Source organism: Melopsittacus undulatus, chromosome 3 (assembly GCF_012275295.1).
Source record: "Melopsittacus undulatus isolate bMelUnd1 chromosome 3, bMelUnd1.mat.Z, whole genome shotgun sequence".
Taxonomy (NCBI): domain Eukaryota; kingdom Metazoa; phylum Chordata; class Aves; order Psittaciformes; family Psittaculidae; genus Melopsittacus; species Melopsittacus undulatus.
In genome coordinates, this window is record NC_047529.1 from 64,027,688 (window position 1) to 64,042,026 (window position 14,339).

A 14,339-nucleotide genomic window follows, 5' to 3' on the forward strand; every position below is an offset into this window, starting at 1 on the left:
TTTTCTTCTCAAGTTAATTGCATTATCTGAGCATATTAAAAATAACTGAGCTCTGAATAAGAGCTTCTGATTTTTTAATTAGTTAAAGGGATATGTGAAAACAAGATTAACCATGTTGGCCCTGTAGTTCTCAAGAACAAAACTTGCACTACTTATGAGGTGTAATATAAATGTTGTAAAAGTTTGACAGGAACAGCTTTTAGTCAGCTTCTTTTCATGTTTTTATCAGATTTCTGTAACATCTTTTGACCCTTTTTTCATTATTTCCCCCCCCCTCCCCCTTTCCCCAACTAATGGCTTAGTATTTTTTCCCTTAATTTTGTGAGATGATCATCAGTCTTGACTGAAGAGAGATTAAAGGAAGAGATAAGTGCCTACTTACTTCTCCATTCACTTGCAGTCTGTAGGAGGTTGATGTGTTCCTCTGGGGTGGATGTCAGATCTGCTGAGTGACTAGTAATAATTTGGAGAGTTGTGCAGTTAACTTGTTCTTGCATAATTTACAGCTGGTAACTAGCGTGAAATAGACAAATTGCTGAAAATGCTCTCTCCTCTCGCACCCAGTTGCTAAGGGTTGCTATAGCTAAGGGTGCTACTGAGCACTTACTGATGTGTGATGGCTACAGAGAATGTGTGTGTGCACATGTGTGTGTATGCAGGAGAACCGAGTGCTTTCGGGTACCTCTTACCTGTCATTGTGACTTGAGGGGATTCATCAAACCAGTCTTCCCTTATTATGTATTGTTATAAATGTCTTGCTTGAATAATGGGTGTGTCCAGATTTCTTTTTCTCCCCTCAAAGGAAACTTGTTATTACAGTATTGTTTCTGGTATTTCAGGAAATCCAGGAAAATGCCCAGACATGTTCTCACTGAAGATCAAATTGAGTGTTTCCCAAGTCAAAACTCTTCTGACAGTTGGGTTTCGCCTGAGTGGTGGCAGTATCCTGAAGTTTCAGCTTTGGAAAGATTTATGCAACAAAAGATGTCTGCATTTGTTTTATCTAATGCACTCTTTTTTCCCCTCTTAGCTGCACAAAGTGTGTTGTGTATTTTTCTGTAGTTTTTGTTAAACAGCTGCAGTTCTTTACTCGTGATTCCAAACTGTGCTGCTTTGGCTAAAACCACAGCCGTGTTAGAAGTGGAGAATCTCACCTGATGTCAAGCAGACAGACCTACAGCCTGTGCAGGTGGCCTAGACTCTCTTTTTTGAAATTGTAATTACTTCTCCAGCCTGTCTTTTCCTGGATGCCTTTTTCTTTCTTTGTTCACAGTCTTTTGTAACCCTTTGGAAACACTTATTGAATGTTATATTTGTTTTTCCTAAAATGAGAAATGCTTACCCCTCAGCCTGAGGTCAGACTGTGTTGCACAGTTATACACTGAATAACCAGGCTGCCTCAATCTGACTACTCTGTCAATCTCATATCTACTCATCATCACCTTATGTCCTGCAAAAGAGGGCATAGAGCATCACTTTTCATCTCCTGGCACATTCTTGCAGGTAGATGCTGGTTATCCCTTGTGCATGCTGGGTTGGAGCATAGAGGACCTCTCCTCTCTGGGGAGAAAAAGAGCTACTGCTTATGAAAATGAAACATTTATGTGAATGTGGGATGGAGATAAATTTCAAGAATGCAGATGTTTTCATACAACAGATCATTGCAGATTTTGTGAGCTCTTTGTGAAAGACTTGCACTCTGAAGCGGAGCAAACGTAATCCAAGTTCATCATGTCCCCTGACCTTCCCCAGCTACTGAGGTACTTCCAAATAGCTTTAGCTGAACAAAAAAAAAAAAAAACAAAACCTCTGCTAAATATAAGGATCAAAATTTAAAACATTTACACCAAAACAAAGGCATTAGGAAAGGGTAATCCTGGAGAGGCCAATCTGTGGGATCATTGCTACACATTGCTCACCAGCCATGGCTTACCCTGCAAGTAAAAGCAGAAAAATTGGAGAAGATTCTCTGTTGAACAGAAGACATAATAACTTGATATCTAAACTGAGTTTCTCAAAGATCTCTGCAAATGTCAAACTGCAGATTTCAAGTGGTGTTGAGGAATCTGAAAGCAGAATGGGCATAGTGAACCAGACATGCAACAGCTGAAGCAGGAAATAATTGCTTTTAAAAGGAAGCAAAAGCCTTACAGAAGAGGTAGAAAGGATTAAGAACTACAGAAACAAACACCATGTAGGCATGCCAGCTGGTGTGAGAGAAGAGAGTCTTCTAGGCACAGCACTTCTCAAGGGAAGTAGAAAAAATAGAGGAACGTCGTTCAACAAAGCAATCTCAGGAAATATGCCAGAGCCTGGTTGACAGTAGAAGTAAACTAGACCTCATAAAACCAGACAATACTGTAAAGATCATCAGATTTGCAAACCAACACTATTATGAAAAAGACAAAAGCAGTAGACTATTGCTAACATTTAAAAAATAAACAACACATAAAATAGTCTCTTAAGTCTCCAGAGGAGCCAGCCAAAGAATATCTATGAGGCAATTTACTGTGTATCTTGCAGGATGTTAATAATGCTTGGAGATAGTGATTCCAAAATAAAGTATTTAATTTAAGCCACCTAAACCATACCAACAGATCAGAAGTTCTGGATGAAAAGCATTCAATGTTACTTTAATTATAGAGAATATTAAATCAGATACATTCGAAATCCTTAGGTCCCTAATAGCAATCCTGCAGAATGAAATAAATAAATAAGGTATAAGGAATCTGGAGCGAACAGACGGAGCCACAGCTGGGTCAACTAGTTATCAAGACATGGAAAGAAGAAAAGACCCTGGCATCTAGATGTAATAGTACTGAAATATGGAAAGCACCTACTCAGTTTCATGCCATGCACTATATCTGTTTATTAAATCAAACTCTTGTCTTTGTTCTTAGTAAACAAACCAAATAATCCTGCCTACTTACCCTAACAGAGCTCCAGCCGAGTCACTTCAACAGGAAACAGGGAGAGAGATCAGTATTCACAACTTGTTTTTCAAGCTGAATATGCAAAACAACCCACCTCACAACTAACATTAGAAGATGAAAAACTGATAACGTGATCTGGCAATTCTCAAAAGGGAGCTTAAAAAACTTTTGGCTTATTCCCAGGCATAGGGATTAAATGTTTATCCAGAGTCAAGTCCAAATGCTGCAGTAAAAGTTAACATGGCCCTATAAACATGTTTCACATTTTCATACCAGATATAAACCAAGGCTTTCTCCATCATCCCTCCATTCTACTGTGGTTGTACAGGATTCATACAGACAGCCTAGGGAAATCAATAAATCCTAGGTGGAACACACAAAGAAGATGGGGGGCATGTATAAGTAAAATTAAACAATAAAGTAGTGTTTTTGTCACCTCATATAGAGACATATAGAGGAAAATACAGACTAGTATATACAGTTCTTAGGTGAATTTTAGTGTGTACTGATGATGATTGGTTTTAATCTTCTAATGCCTATAAAATCTCACAATATAGGTATTCAAGGTAAGTCAATGGAGAACAAATCTACTGTGCGTATAGAAAGTGCGTCTAATTGAAGCAACCACAAACTGAAATGCAGAGAGCCTGGGAGACTTTTTTATCTGGCTTTACAACATTAAAGGAGGTGGAGGACTGCTGGAAGTGTATTAATCCTAGGCCACTTAGTTTTGAGCTACTGATGGGAATCTCTCAGTACACTGGAACTGTTCTTGGCTGATGATAACCATAGCCTGGTAACCCTTCCTAGATTTATTACTTAACAGTAGAAACATGTCTTTAGGCATTGCTTGCTGAATGTTTCTGAATTTTGGCTTTCATTTGGATTATACAATTTTATGTGTCTTATTTTATGTTTTTATATTTTATTGGGTTTGTTTCTATGTGCGATTTGTTTGTGTAATTATCTGGAATGTAAGTAGACTTGCTACTGGAGGAGACACATAGCCCTAATTCAGCCAGTATGTGATTGAGTGAATCAGCCATCTAAATTATACCTACAGAGTAGATAGGTCACTGCCAATCACTGCGAGGGAGAAAGCCAGAGTACTTGTGAGAACATACCTAGAGACAATCCTTGAAAGAAGAAAAGGACTAAGGCTTTCTCAGATGTTTTATTCTGAAGAAATGCAGTACCTTCTTGTCTTCTTCCCGTTTCTCTCTCTTGATAAAAGAAAAATATCTAAGTTAGCACTTTTGTTCTCCCACTGCAATCTGACACAAAAGACCACCTCAAATAAATCACTCGTGCAGTTGTCTGGTATGACACAGTGTCAGATGCTGTCTTTTTGATAAGTTCATTTCCTAAGCCATTTGTTTAACCCTTTTTATAGACTTTGTTTTCTCTGACTAAGTCGTGAGTCATTTTTAACACATGAGTACTCCAGGGAAATGTCACACTCATTGCTTGTTTCTCTGCCTGCTTTGCTTTGCTGTACGATTTTTATAAGCCAAAAGACAGAGTTCCTTCTTTGGTTTGTTCAGTTCTGCTGACAACTGGATGTCATTGGCTCCAATTGGGCTGATCTTACAGTTGATATAAGGCAAACGAAATATTTGGGAAAGATTCCCTCAAGAGATTCGAGCAAAATGAAGATGCTCTTAGGAGCCTGTTAGGAAGGGCTCATCAAATTTGTGTCGTGCTGTGACTGTCATTTCTTGAACCTCAGAAGTCAGTTGCAAGTTGTATCCACCACCAATAAAATGAAGTTGTCTAGGAAGAATCAAAGTGATTGCTTTTCATCCCAAGGACTTGCTTTAGGACACAAAAGCTGTCATTCACCTCAACAGAACAGATGGGCTGAGGGCTTCTACAGGGACTTGTTTGTTTTTTCTCTTGGGGAAAAAAAGAAAACCCAACTGTTTGCCATTTTACAAAAGCTTCTTCTTAGCAGTTTACATGGTAAGCATCCTTGTAAATTCAAAAGAAGTGTACCCCAACTGCTTTGGATTTTCTGTGTTATCTGTGCCTTAAGTGCAGCCAGGGATAAGTGTTTGCACCCAGGTGTGGTGATAGAAGGCAAGAGAAAAGACTGTGGCAATCTGAAAAGAAAGCTCCTGGTGGGAACTGACTTCTGGAGAAGCAAATGCAATTATTAAAGAGTCCCAGGCATGCCTGATATCACAAGAAAAGAGTGTCCCAAAGACTGTTTCAAGATACTGCAGTCAGTAGCTATAAAACCCTTGCCTAACTCAGTGTGAGCACAAGGCTTTTGTCTTCCTGTCCTACTCCCTTCATCTTCTTTCTTTCTCTCTCTTTTTTGTTTAGAACTCTAGACTTGAACTGCAGACTTCAGTGCTCTTATGATGTTTATAAAGGGAAAATAAATCAAGAAATTTTCTGAGTAAAGTGATACTGCCTTGTGGTACAGTTCAGCTTGTGGCACACAGGTTCTTGAGAGTCAGGTACCCTGTCTGTGATCTTAGTTTTTCCTGAATGGCTGCTGTGCTACACTAGCATGAGCTGTATGTGTCTGGAGAGCTTATCTAGGGGACCCTGTATATGTCCCTTGGATTGTTTTTGAACATTCTGTTCTTTTCTCTAATGATTTACTGCTGGTTGTAAGCACACCGTACTTCAAAGGCCAGAAGGCATTAATCATTCTCTTAAGGCTTATGTGATGAGAGACATGGATGCTGGAATTGCTACCATGGAGAGACAACTGGATTCTGGCCACTCCTTGTCAGGGTAACTTTGGAGCTCATACCCCTAAAAGGGCTGAAGCCAAAACCTTTTTGTCAACAGCTGGATTGATACTGAAGGAGAATGCGTGTGTTATGAGACTCTTTGCTAATCATGAGAATATTCCAGCCTGATGATGTCATCTAAACTTTTGAATTCTTTTGTGTTCTGTCTGTAGGGCCATATTGTGGTAATGTGATGCCTGTCCCCAAAGAAATTATTCTGGACAGCAATGAAGCAACCATTCACTTTGAGAGTGGATCCCACGTGTCAGGACGAGGCTTTCTGTTGTCCTATGCCAGTAGTGATCATCCAGGTAAAGTGAAATCCATCAGTGGTAAAGGATTAGTGGCACCGTCCCCTGTATTTAATTATCTTCTCTACACACACAGATTTCAGACCAAATTTTTCATCCTTAATATTTCCAGATTAGCATGTACCATGATATTTCTGATAGCATGTGTGCAAGAAGCACCATTAACCAGATAGAATAACTGCTGAAATCTTACCTACACAATTTGCAATACAGGCCCAGTGAAACAGAAAATTAGTACCTTTTTCTTGAAGCTTCACTGTATTCTTAGTGCCAGCATCTACCACACAGTGACAGGATAAAGGGGTAGGAGACATTAAGGTTTGATTCCTACATTTAATACTCTGGGGGTATGGAAAGACTGAGGGGAAACTGTAGCTATTGCTTTCTATTTAATAAAATTGTTTTAAGTATTATACAGAGATACCTTTAAATGTAATTTCATGTTTAGCAGAATATTTGTCTGTATTTCTACATCCTGCAAGGGGGATTGACATTTATAAACTTTTCACAGATCTAATCACATGTTTGGAACGAGCTAACCACTATACACAGACTGAATACAGGTAAAGAGTGTTTGCTGCTTTTTGTGTTCTGGCTTGCTTTGCTCTATCTGTCATCTGGTCTAATTGTCAGAAAAATGTCATATAAAGCAAGTGCAGTCTTGGATTTCTGGAGAAGTGAATTTTTTTTGAGTTCTGATGCTCAAAGGCCTGGTTGTGAGAAGCAGTAGTGCAGAATGGAAGTCTGCGGCGCAGAAAAATGAGGGAATGGAGTTACAGAGCTCTCAGCACTTCTTGTTAGGGCATACATATACATGGTATATGTAAAAAGAGTTTCCACTTTGAAATTCAAAGTAGCCTTAAATTCCAGTGCTTCTCCTGAGAGCAGATCATGTCCTAGCTGATACAAGATTATCTGAGGACAAGCTATAATTTCTTGGTTCCTTGAACTTTGTGATAGGATTTGAAATGGTAATAAATTGTGCTCTTCTGGCTGCTGCCTGGATGTGCATGTAGGCTTCTTATCTGGGCTGTGCTGAAAACTCGTGTGGTAACATTTCTAGAGCAAGAGAATTAAACAGAAATGCCCTTGCAAAACTGCTTTTCTGCTTCTTTGTATGCAATTCACCCATCAATGCAAGGGCACACTCATTTAAATCTCTGAGACTCAGATCACCAGCCAGAACTTACTGCTTAAATATTTATCGGTTTGAGAGCATTTCTTCTGTACGAACTTGTTTTTGTGTATCATTACTACAGTTTGTATTTTAAACAAGCTTCTCTTCTCTCCCTACAGCAGATACTGTCCTGCTGGCTGCAGAGACATAGCAGGTGACATTTCTGGGAATATCGAGGAAGGATACAGAGATGTAAGTGCACAGGATAATGAGGGAAAATTTGTAAAGACAGAACAGAGAAGCATAACATTACTGGGTTTCAACATTTGTCGCTTGACTTTTGTCAGCAATTCCTCCCAGCTGTGTTAAATATACCTTTTATTATCAGTATATGAGTATGTTATCAGTATGTAAGCACATGGGGACACTTTTCAAACAAGCCAATTAATTGCGTGAGAGCAAAGTCCATTGACTGTCAAACACACCTACTGACTTGTGGTTTCTGGCTTCCTGGAAAAGCGCCGCATAACGTTTGTGCCCCTTAAGGTAGTGCTTAGGGATGTGCTAAATATTCCTACGACTTCAACTTTTATTTGTTTGGAGTCTATGTGCATTTCCCTAGTAGGAAAATAAAATACACTGCCTAATCACTTCCCACTGATAACTACCAACCTCTGGGGTTGTTATAACTGCTAGTTCTTTAGAGCAAAGAAGTTGCTTGAGTGGTTGCATTTACCCACAGTTTGTATCAAACAGTGCTTTGCCTTCTCTGTGCCCCTCACCCTGGATTCTCCTGCTGTCATGGCTGTGGAATCTTTTTGTTTCTCACAGTGCAGCAAGTTTAATCATACCACTGAAGTAAAATCCCACCCTATCACAGATGTACCAGTTGCTGAGCTTCCAAAAAGTCAGTGCTCACGTTTAACCTGTTCATCCAGTTATTCAAGCACTCTGCTCCAGCCTGAAAAGTGGCAGAGCTGAAGAAACAAAGAAATGCCACTTTACATTCTCATTATCTGGAGTTATGCCTGCCCTTTCTTGAGGTGATTAGAAAGAAAAGCAGCACATGGCATGACCTCATGCAGATCTTATCTGCGCTGAGGAATTTTTGAATGAAATTTTCCCTCCATTGCTGAGGGGGATTCAACTTTTCTGATGGGAAGAACCTGCAAGGTTCCCCTGGAGACCTGCTGCCCTTGTGTTCCCCCTCTCCCAGCCCTCCCTGGGGGGACAGCTTGCCCTGTAGCTTATCCAGTAGCATAGTCCAAACTGGGTCTGTGTAATGAGACTGATCTCTGCCAGTGGCCCCTGAGAGCGTCTCCTTTGCACCTTTCCACTGGTCTTTCTCTCCTCTGCCCAAGCCCAGGGGTACGTTATTGCCACCTGATTCCACACAAGTTGTCTTGCCTGTATTTTTCAGCATTACCCACAGGAGATGCTGGCAAATGGGCTATACTTAAAACTAAGCAGCAGCTACTCAGCACGTAGCCAATCTTCTAATGTATGTCATGACTCAGATCCTAAGGTGCAATAATAGATAGGTCTGCCTTCAGGCAGGTCCATCAAGTAATTACCATGTTCTCTTTGCAAAGAAGAGTTGCCTTGCCTTTGACTTTGTTTTCCTAAGGAGTGACACAATACTTATTGGATTAAAATCTCTCAGCACCTTCTCAGAAGTAGATTATTTGCATTTTTATTTAGAGAGGAGAGGGGGGGAAAAGGTGACTTTTGGAAACATTTTCCCAAAGATTACTGTCGCTCCTCCCTTCCCACCTCTTACACCTCTTGAGCCTTTGCCAGATGTTATGAGCTCTAACACCTGTGTTCTAGTGGCTTGGAAGTGAAAGGATTAGCTGGTTGTCAGACTGATCCTCTGAGCTTTGGTTTCTGCTGGCTTCTGCCTTTCAGACCTCGCTGCTGTGCAAATCGGCGATACATGCAGGCATTATCACGGATGAGCTAGGCGGGCAGATCAGCGTCACCCAGCAGAAGGGCATCAGCCACTATGAAGGTGTCTTCGCCAACGGCATCCCCTCACATGAGTGAGTACCAGCAAACTGGGGGGCTTGGCTCCAGGAGCAACCCCAGGGGCACAGATCTCTGCTCAGACCAGTAAAGGCAGATGGGATGCCTTTCTTAGGAGGAGAAGCTGTTAGGTGTAGGTGTAGGGGCTTTTGGGCTTTGTTCCTATGGATTTATTAAAATAGTGTTGGCATTAGATATCATAGGAAATATCATATAGGAAAATGTTCCAAGTTTTCAGTGGCTCTATACCATGTAGTGTGGTATTTCCTTCTTTCTTCCTTCTGTTCCTTCCAAAACGTATTTGCAAATTACTTTGTTAGCAGTTACATGAAAGTACGATGTTCTGCAACAAACACCTTTAATCGATGTGCCTAATACATCATGATAAATTCATGCTAAAATTTAAAAAAAGCAAGAAAGAGTGAATAAATGAAAAGTGCAGTTGAGCCATAGGGGATTTAACAAACAACTCCTTAAACATTTTGCTTTTGTCATGTTCAGGGTTTTACTCTCTTGGAATATTTATAGCAAGGGTGTTACAGTTACCACTTATCTTCTGACTTTTAATTGTACTGTTGTTGAAGTAGAAATAAATCCTCTAATCTCTATCCAGCACAGTAAGCCTTTCCAGCAACTGCCTCTGTCACTCCTGTTGGTTTATATTTTTTAGTTTCAAATGTTATCTGGATTTTACATAAGGTGCTCTTTTTTTTTTGTAGGAAGGGAAATCTCAGTCCCATAGCCTGTAACAGCCAAGGGAATGTGTCTTTTTTATACCTTTTCCTGCTTTGCCCATCATTTCTCCACAAACTCCTGACAATTTTACAATCATGGATTCATTCATGAAAAAACCAACCAACCATTCATTGGGTTTGTTGCTGTGTTTAAACTTCAGCACACATAGAAATGCTTTATATATAACAGCACCGGAGTATAAAAACTGGGTAGGATGTAGACCACGAGCTGAAGGTCTGTGAAGCCTAAATATTTCCTATTTTTCTTGAAAGTTGATTGCCAAAGAAAATTAGTATAAACTTGTCTCAGGCAGAGCAGGACTGAGAGCTCAGCTCAGGCACTAAGTCCCTCCTTAAAACAGATTCTTTCCATGACACACACCAGCGTAGTGAAACCCTAAATTAAATGTTTTGTGCCTTACCTGAAGATGTTACAGAACTGTTTACATAGAATCGTATGTTCATGATCCTTGAGAACCCCAGAAGGAGTAACTCAGACAACTGTTACAATGAAAGGCAGCCAAGATTCCCATTTGTATTTTTTCACAGTACAAGAGCTAGTGGGCAATGAATTAAGTGTATAAGGCAGTAAATGTACATGTGCTGTACAATTATGCAAACACTGTTCATATAATTAACCCACCACCTTACTGCCAAGTGTCCTTTAAATGTTGCTATTTGCAAGATATCCTATACATTTCACATGGATAATAGAAGCACCCACAGAGATGCAAACTTTTCTCTGTTACGTCAAGTGGGAAAACTCCCATTTCCTTGAAGCAGAGCTGAAACATATGCTTCCAGGCTGAAGCCAGCCTCCAGGGCTCGTATTTAGCCCATTTAACGTCAAGACCCTGAGACAGCACCCTAAGGAGGAGGTCAGCCCCCTCAGCTCTCCTGCATACTGGGCACTCCTCCAGCATGATGCACACCTCAAGGGGACTCAGTTGCCCCAAGGACACTTTCTACAGATTACACAGGGAGCCACAGGTAAACAGGTTCACACTAGGTTGGATGCCTGCAAACTAGATGACATGGATTTTGAGACAAATTGGATTATGAGCACAGTGCTTCCAGGATGCTTTTGCTGCTCTTCGGAGCTGGGACAACCCTGGGAGGTGATGAACTGCTGATGTGAGCTCATTATCCCAGGAGAAGGAAATTGGAGGCTGCAGGGGAATCTTTTTATTTTAAACCATGAAAAAAATGTTCCTAGAAACAGTGGGCCTATTTGCTAAGAAAATAAACCAATGCATTTCATGCTTTAAAAAGGCTTTTATAAGAGGTATTTCTGAAGCTGCAAGGCTTCCCTGTCCTTGGGGTACCTACACGCTGCAAGAAATTCCTGCTGAGCAGCCAGTGACAGCAAGGAAAAATTGGTGCTTGAACAGCAGTGCTTTAAGAGCTTTTTAGATGCCCTTAAACAAAAGCTTACTCAAGTTTTAAAAATCTCGTTTATAGTGGGTTTCAGTATTAATGATTTAAATTATTTAGTGACTTGAGCTGAAACTGACCTCATCAACAGCTGCTGCTGGAGTGCATCGAGCTGTTAAGTATCTGTGCTGTAATGTGACGGTGGGGTTACAGCTTGCTCCCTCGCCAACCCACAAGAGCTGACCTTGACCTCCCTGACTCCATTTTTCAGTGCCCTTGCTCCGCTCCAGCATCTGTGAGGTTTTTAGCTCTTATGATCCATGCGTGGACCTGCACCAGCAAATACCATAATGAAGATCAAGTGGATGGATTTATTGGGCAGTTTTGATACCCCAGTACAAATATATGGGGGTTAACTTTGTGATATGACCTGGCCTGCAACTGTAGTGTGTGCACATGAAATCATTTGTCTTTGAAAATGCAAGAGACCACATGCTCATGAACTGTGAAAGATGAGATCTGGGGTTAACCTGCAGTGCTTATAAAAAGCTTCCTTGAGACCACTTGGAACAAAATTATACTGACAGAAATTTACTATGGGAAGCAGCATTCTTTTTGTGCAGAGCTACTGTCACAGGGCTCCAGTGCAGTCCTACAACTGGTACAGTTGGTGAGGCAGGATCCTGAAGGTTGTCAGGAAAATGAGGAACATAGGACGAAAACATCCCTTAAAGGACAGAGTGAAATTTGTGTGACAAATGTCACCTGTCACATTAGAAAATTGATGAATTACCACTTACTGAATTAGTTTGTCCTCTTCAGTGACTTGCAGAATTATAGCAGATATATTTCAGCTTGGTTTCTTGGCTGTATAGACATTAGGGACACTAACCTCCTCTGCAGCCCTCTATTTGAAAGGGATCTGGGTAACTTTTTTATTACAAAGCTTTATCTCATAAATAAGTATTTGAGGAGGGCTGTGATTTCTGTTTTGGGTAGGTTTTACTGATTACCATACGCATTTACTTTCTTTTTGCTTGAAATGGATAGCTTTGCATTCATTAAGAAAGCAAAATTTGTTTTGGCTGTAATGTCAAACTGGTTTGGAGTGAGCGGAGCACATCTGATTGCCTCTGAGGATTGCCTGGGGAGGTAGACGTGGGAGGGAGGGAGGGCTTGAGTTTCTCCTTCTAGCTACTCTACCGCCTACATGCCCAAATAAATCAGCTCCCTCCCAGTGCTCTCCGTCATCTCTGAAGGGCTGCATTTGCCTGTAGTCATTAGTTTTCCCTCAGTGACAAAAAGAGACAGTGTTTTTATTGACCTTGACATGGGACCACTTTCCTGTTCCCTATTTGTAGTGCTCTCAAAACATGCAGCCATACCCACAACTGTTAGCCTGCAGACAGTACCTTGGGGAAAATTTTCCTGGCCAACAACAAAGAGCAGCTTGAAAAGGAGCTGTCTTGACGTTTAAGCGCAGAAGTTGTTTTCCTGCTCAGTCATGCTGGCCATGGCTTTTAGAAAGGGGCAAATGATGCATGCAGATAATCAAAGTGACATTGAAGGGGTTGGATTTTCCTGAAATTCAAACAAATTTTATGTTTAAACATGGGCTTTTATTTTTATTAGGCAGACAGTCATCACTTCTAGAATGAAACCTCAGGGCATCTTATTGGAAATCAGAAAGCTGCTCTCTGGGAGGCCAAGGAAAGCTCAGCTTTCCCTTACCGTTGTGATTTTATCTTGTCCTGCATTGTGCAAGGTTGTATGGAGTGACCCAAGAAATGGCTTTTCTCCTGAAACAAAGCAGTCCATGTCAGGAGGAGGAAAAAAAGGGGAGCCATAGGTGTGGTTCTGTTAATGGAGCAAATTAAGCCATTCCTGATGGGAGCTATTGGTCATGGTTCCAGCAGAACTGGTTCCCACACGGGTTAAAACAAGGAGTAGTTTTCATTCAGTCTGGCTATAATACACCTGTAGCCCAACTAGGAATGAGCTGGCATGGTTTAGTCACCATCACGTGTAACTCTTTCACAGTGCTTGATGCTGGGTTTTCTTCAAAATAGATGTGGACTTAGACTCATAGAAAGTCATTGGCTTCAGTGAAGTTGTTCCGATTTAATGCAAGTGAGAAGAGACCTGAGCCCGATAGCTCCAGGCCCTATTAGCTTCCCCAGTCCTGGCTCTTTTGAATGCTGTTATGTTGCTGGGCCAAAAAGCAGAAGGGGAAAGCTTACCCACATCAGTACAGGACCTGTGCAGAGGGGAAAAGCAGAAATGTACAACAAGAGTAACAGGCTGATGGGATGGGGAATCACTTTAAAACATAACAAAAAATGCTCAAAACCATGAAAAAACTGATCTGAATTTGGCCACGATGGGAGATGCACAAAAGTGTTGCTACTGGGTTGGTAAGCAGCCAACAAATTAAGTCATTAGCTGGCCAGAAATATTTTGCTAGATAAACAGTGATCCTGAAAGTGTACCTCGGCATTCCTGTGACTGCCTTCTGAAAGGCTTAATAACCTTTTTTCCTTTCTTACAGTGGGTCGCTATCAGATAAGCGGTTTATGTTTACTTCAAATGGTAAGAATAATGGCTTTATTTTTAGTTATTTAAATTTTACCATCTTATTTAAGTATTTTCTATAGAAGATTTGAAAAGTAATCAGGAGAATGCCAGGCTGTGTCTAGGAGAGATATTTTAGGACAGCAATCTTTTAAAACTGGCAAGTGAATAAAAAAATTGAAGGGATATGAAGTGAGCTAGGAAAAAAACAACATAGAATAGGAATAGGTCATATGTACGTAGACGAGAAACAGAAATAGTATTCTGCTGTTACATTTCTGGTGCCAGCGTATGAAAAATGGCAATCAGATAATCCCATTTTTATGTACTTCAGGCAGCAGAAAATGAAAGCAGTTTTTCTTCAGACATTTATAAACTCCATCTTCGTTATACAAGAAGAGAACTAAAACATAGGAGGAATGAAAATATATTTACATTGCGCTGATATAGAACGAGTTTTTGTTTATGACTTTCCAAGATGCAAAAGCTTCTTTAATCTGTCAAGCTGTTCATTTGCATAAAACATA

General features: G+C 40.6%; 1 protein-coding gene across 1 annotated transcript in view; it reads left to right on the top strand.

Moving 5' to 3' along the window:
- The window catches only part of DCBLD1 (discoidin, CUB and LCCL domain containing 1), a 47,093-nt gene that overhangs the window by 19,712 nt on the left and 13,042 nt on the right, over positions 1-14,339 (top strand). Inside the window, exons 3-7 of the mRNA XM_031053999.2 lie at positions 5,854-5,991; positions 6,503-6,554; positions 7,288-7,360; positions 9,017-9,150; positions 13,790-13,830. Coding sequence (XP_030909859.2) covers positions 5,854-5,991; positions 6,503-6,554; positions 7,288-7,360; positions 9,017-9,150; positions 13,790-13,830 — 438 coding nt within the window. The remainder of the gene's footprint in view (positions 1-5,853; positions 5,992-6,502; positions 6,555-7,287; positions 7,361-9,016; positions 9,151-13,789; positions 13,831-14,339) is intronic.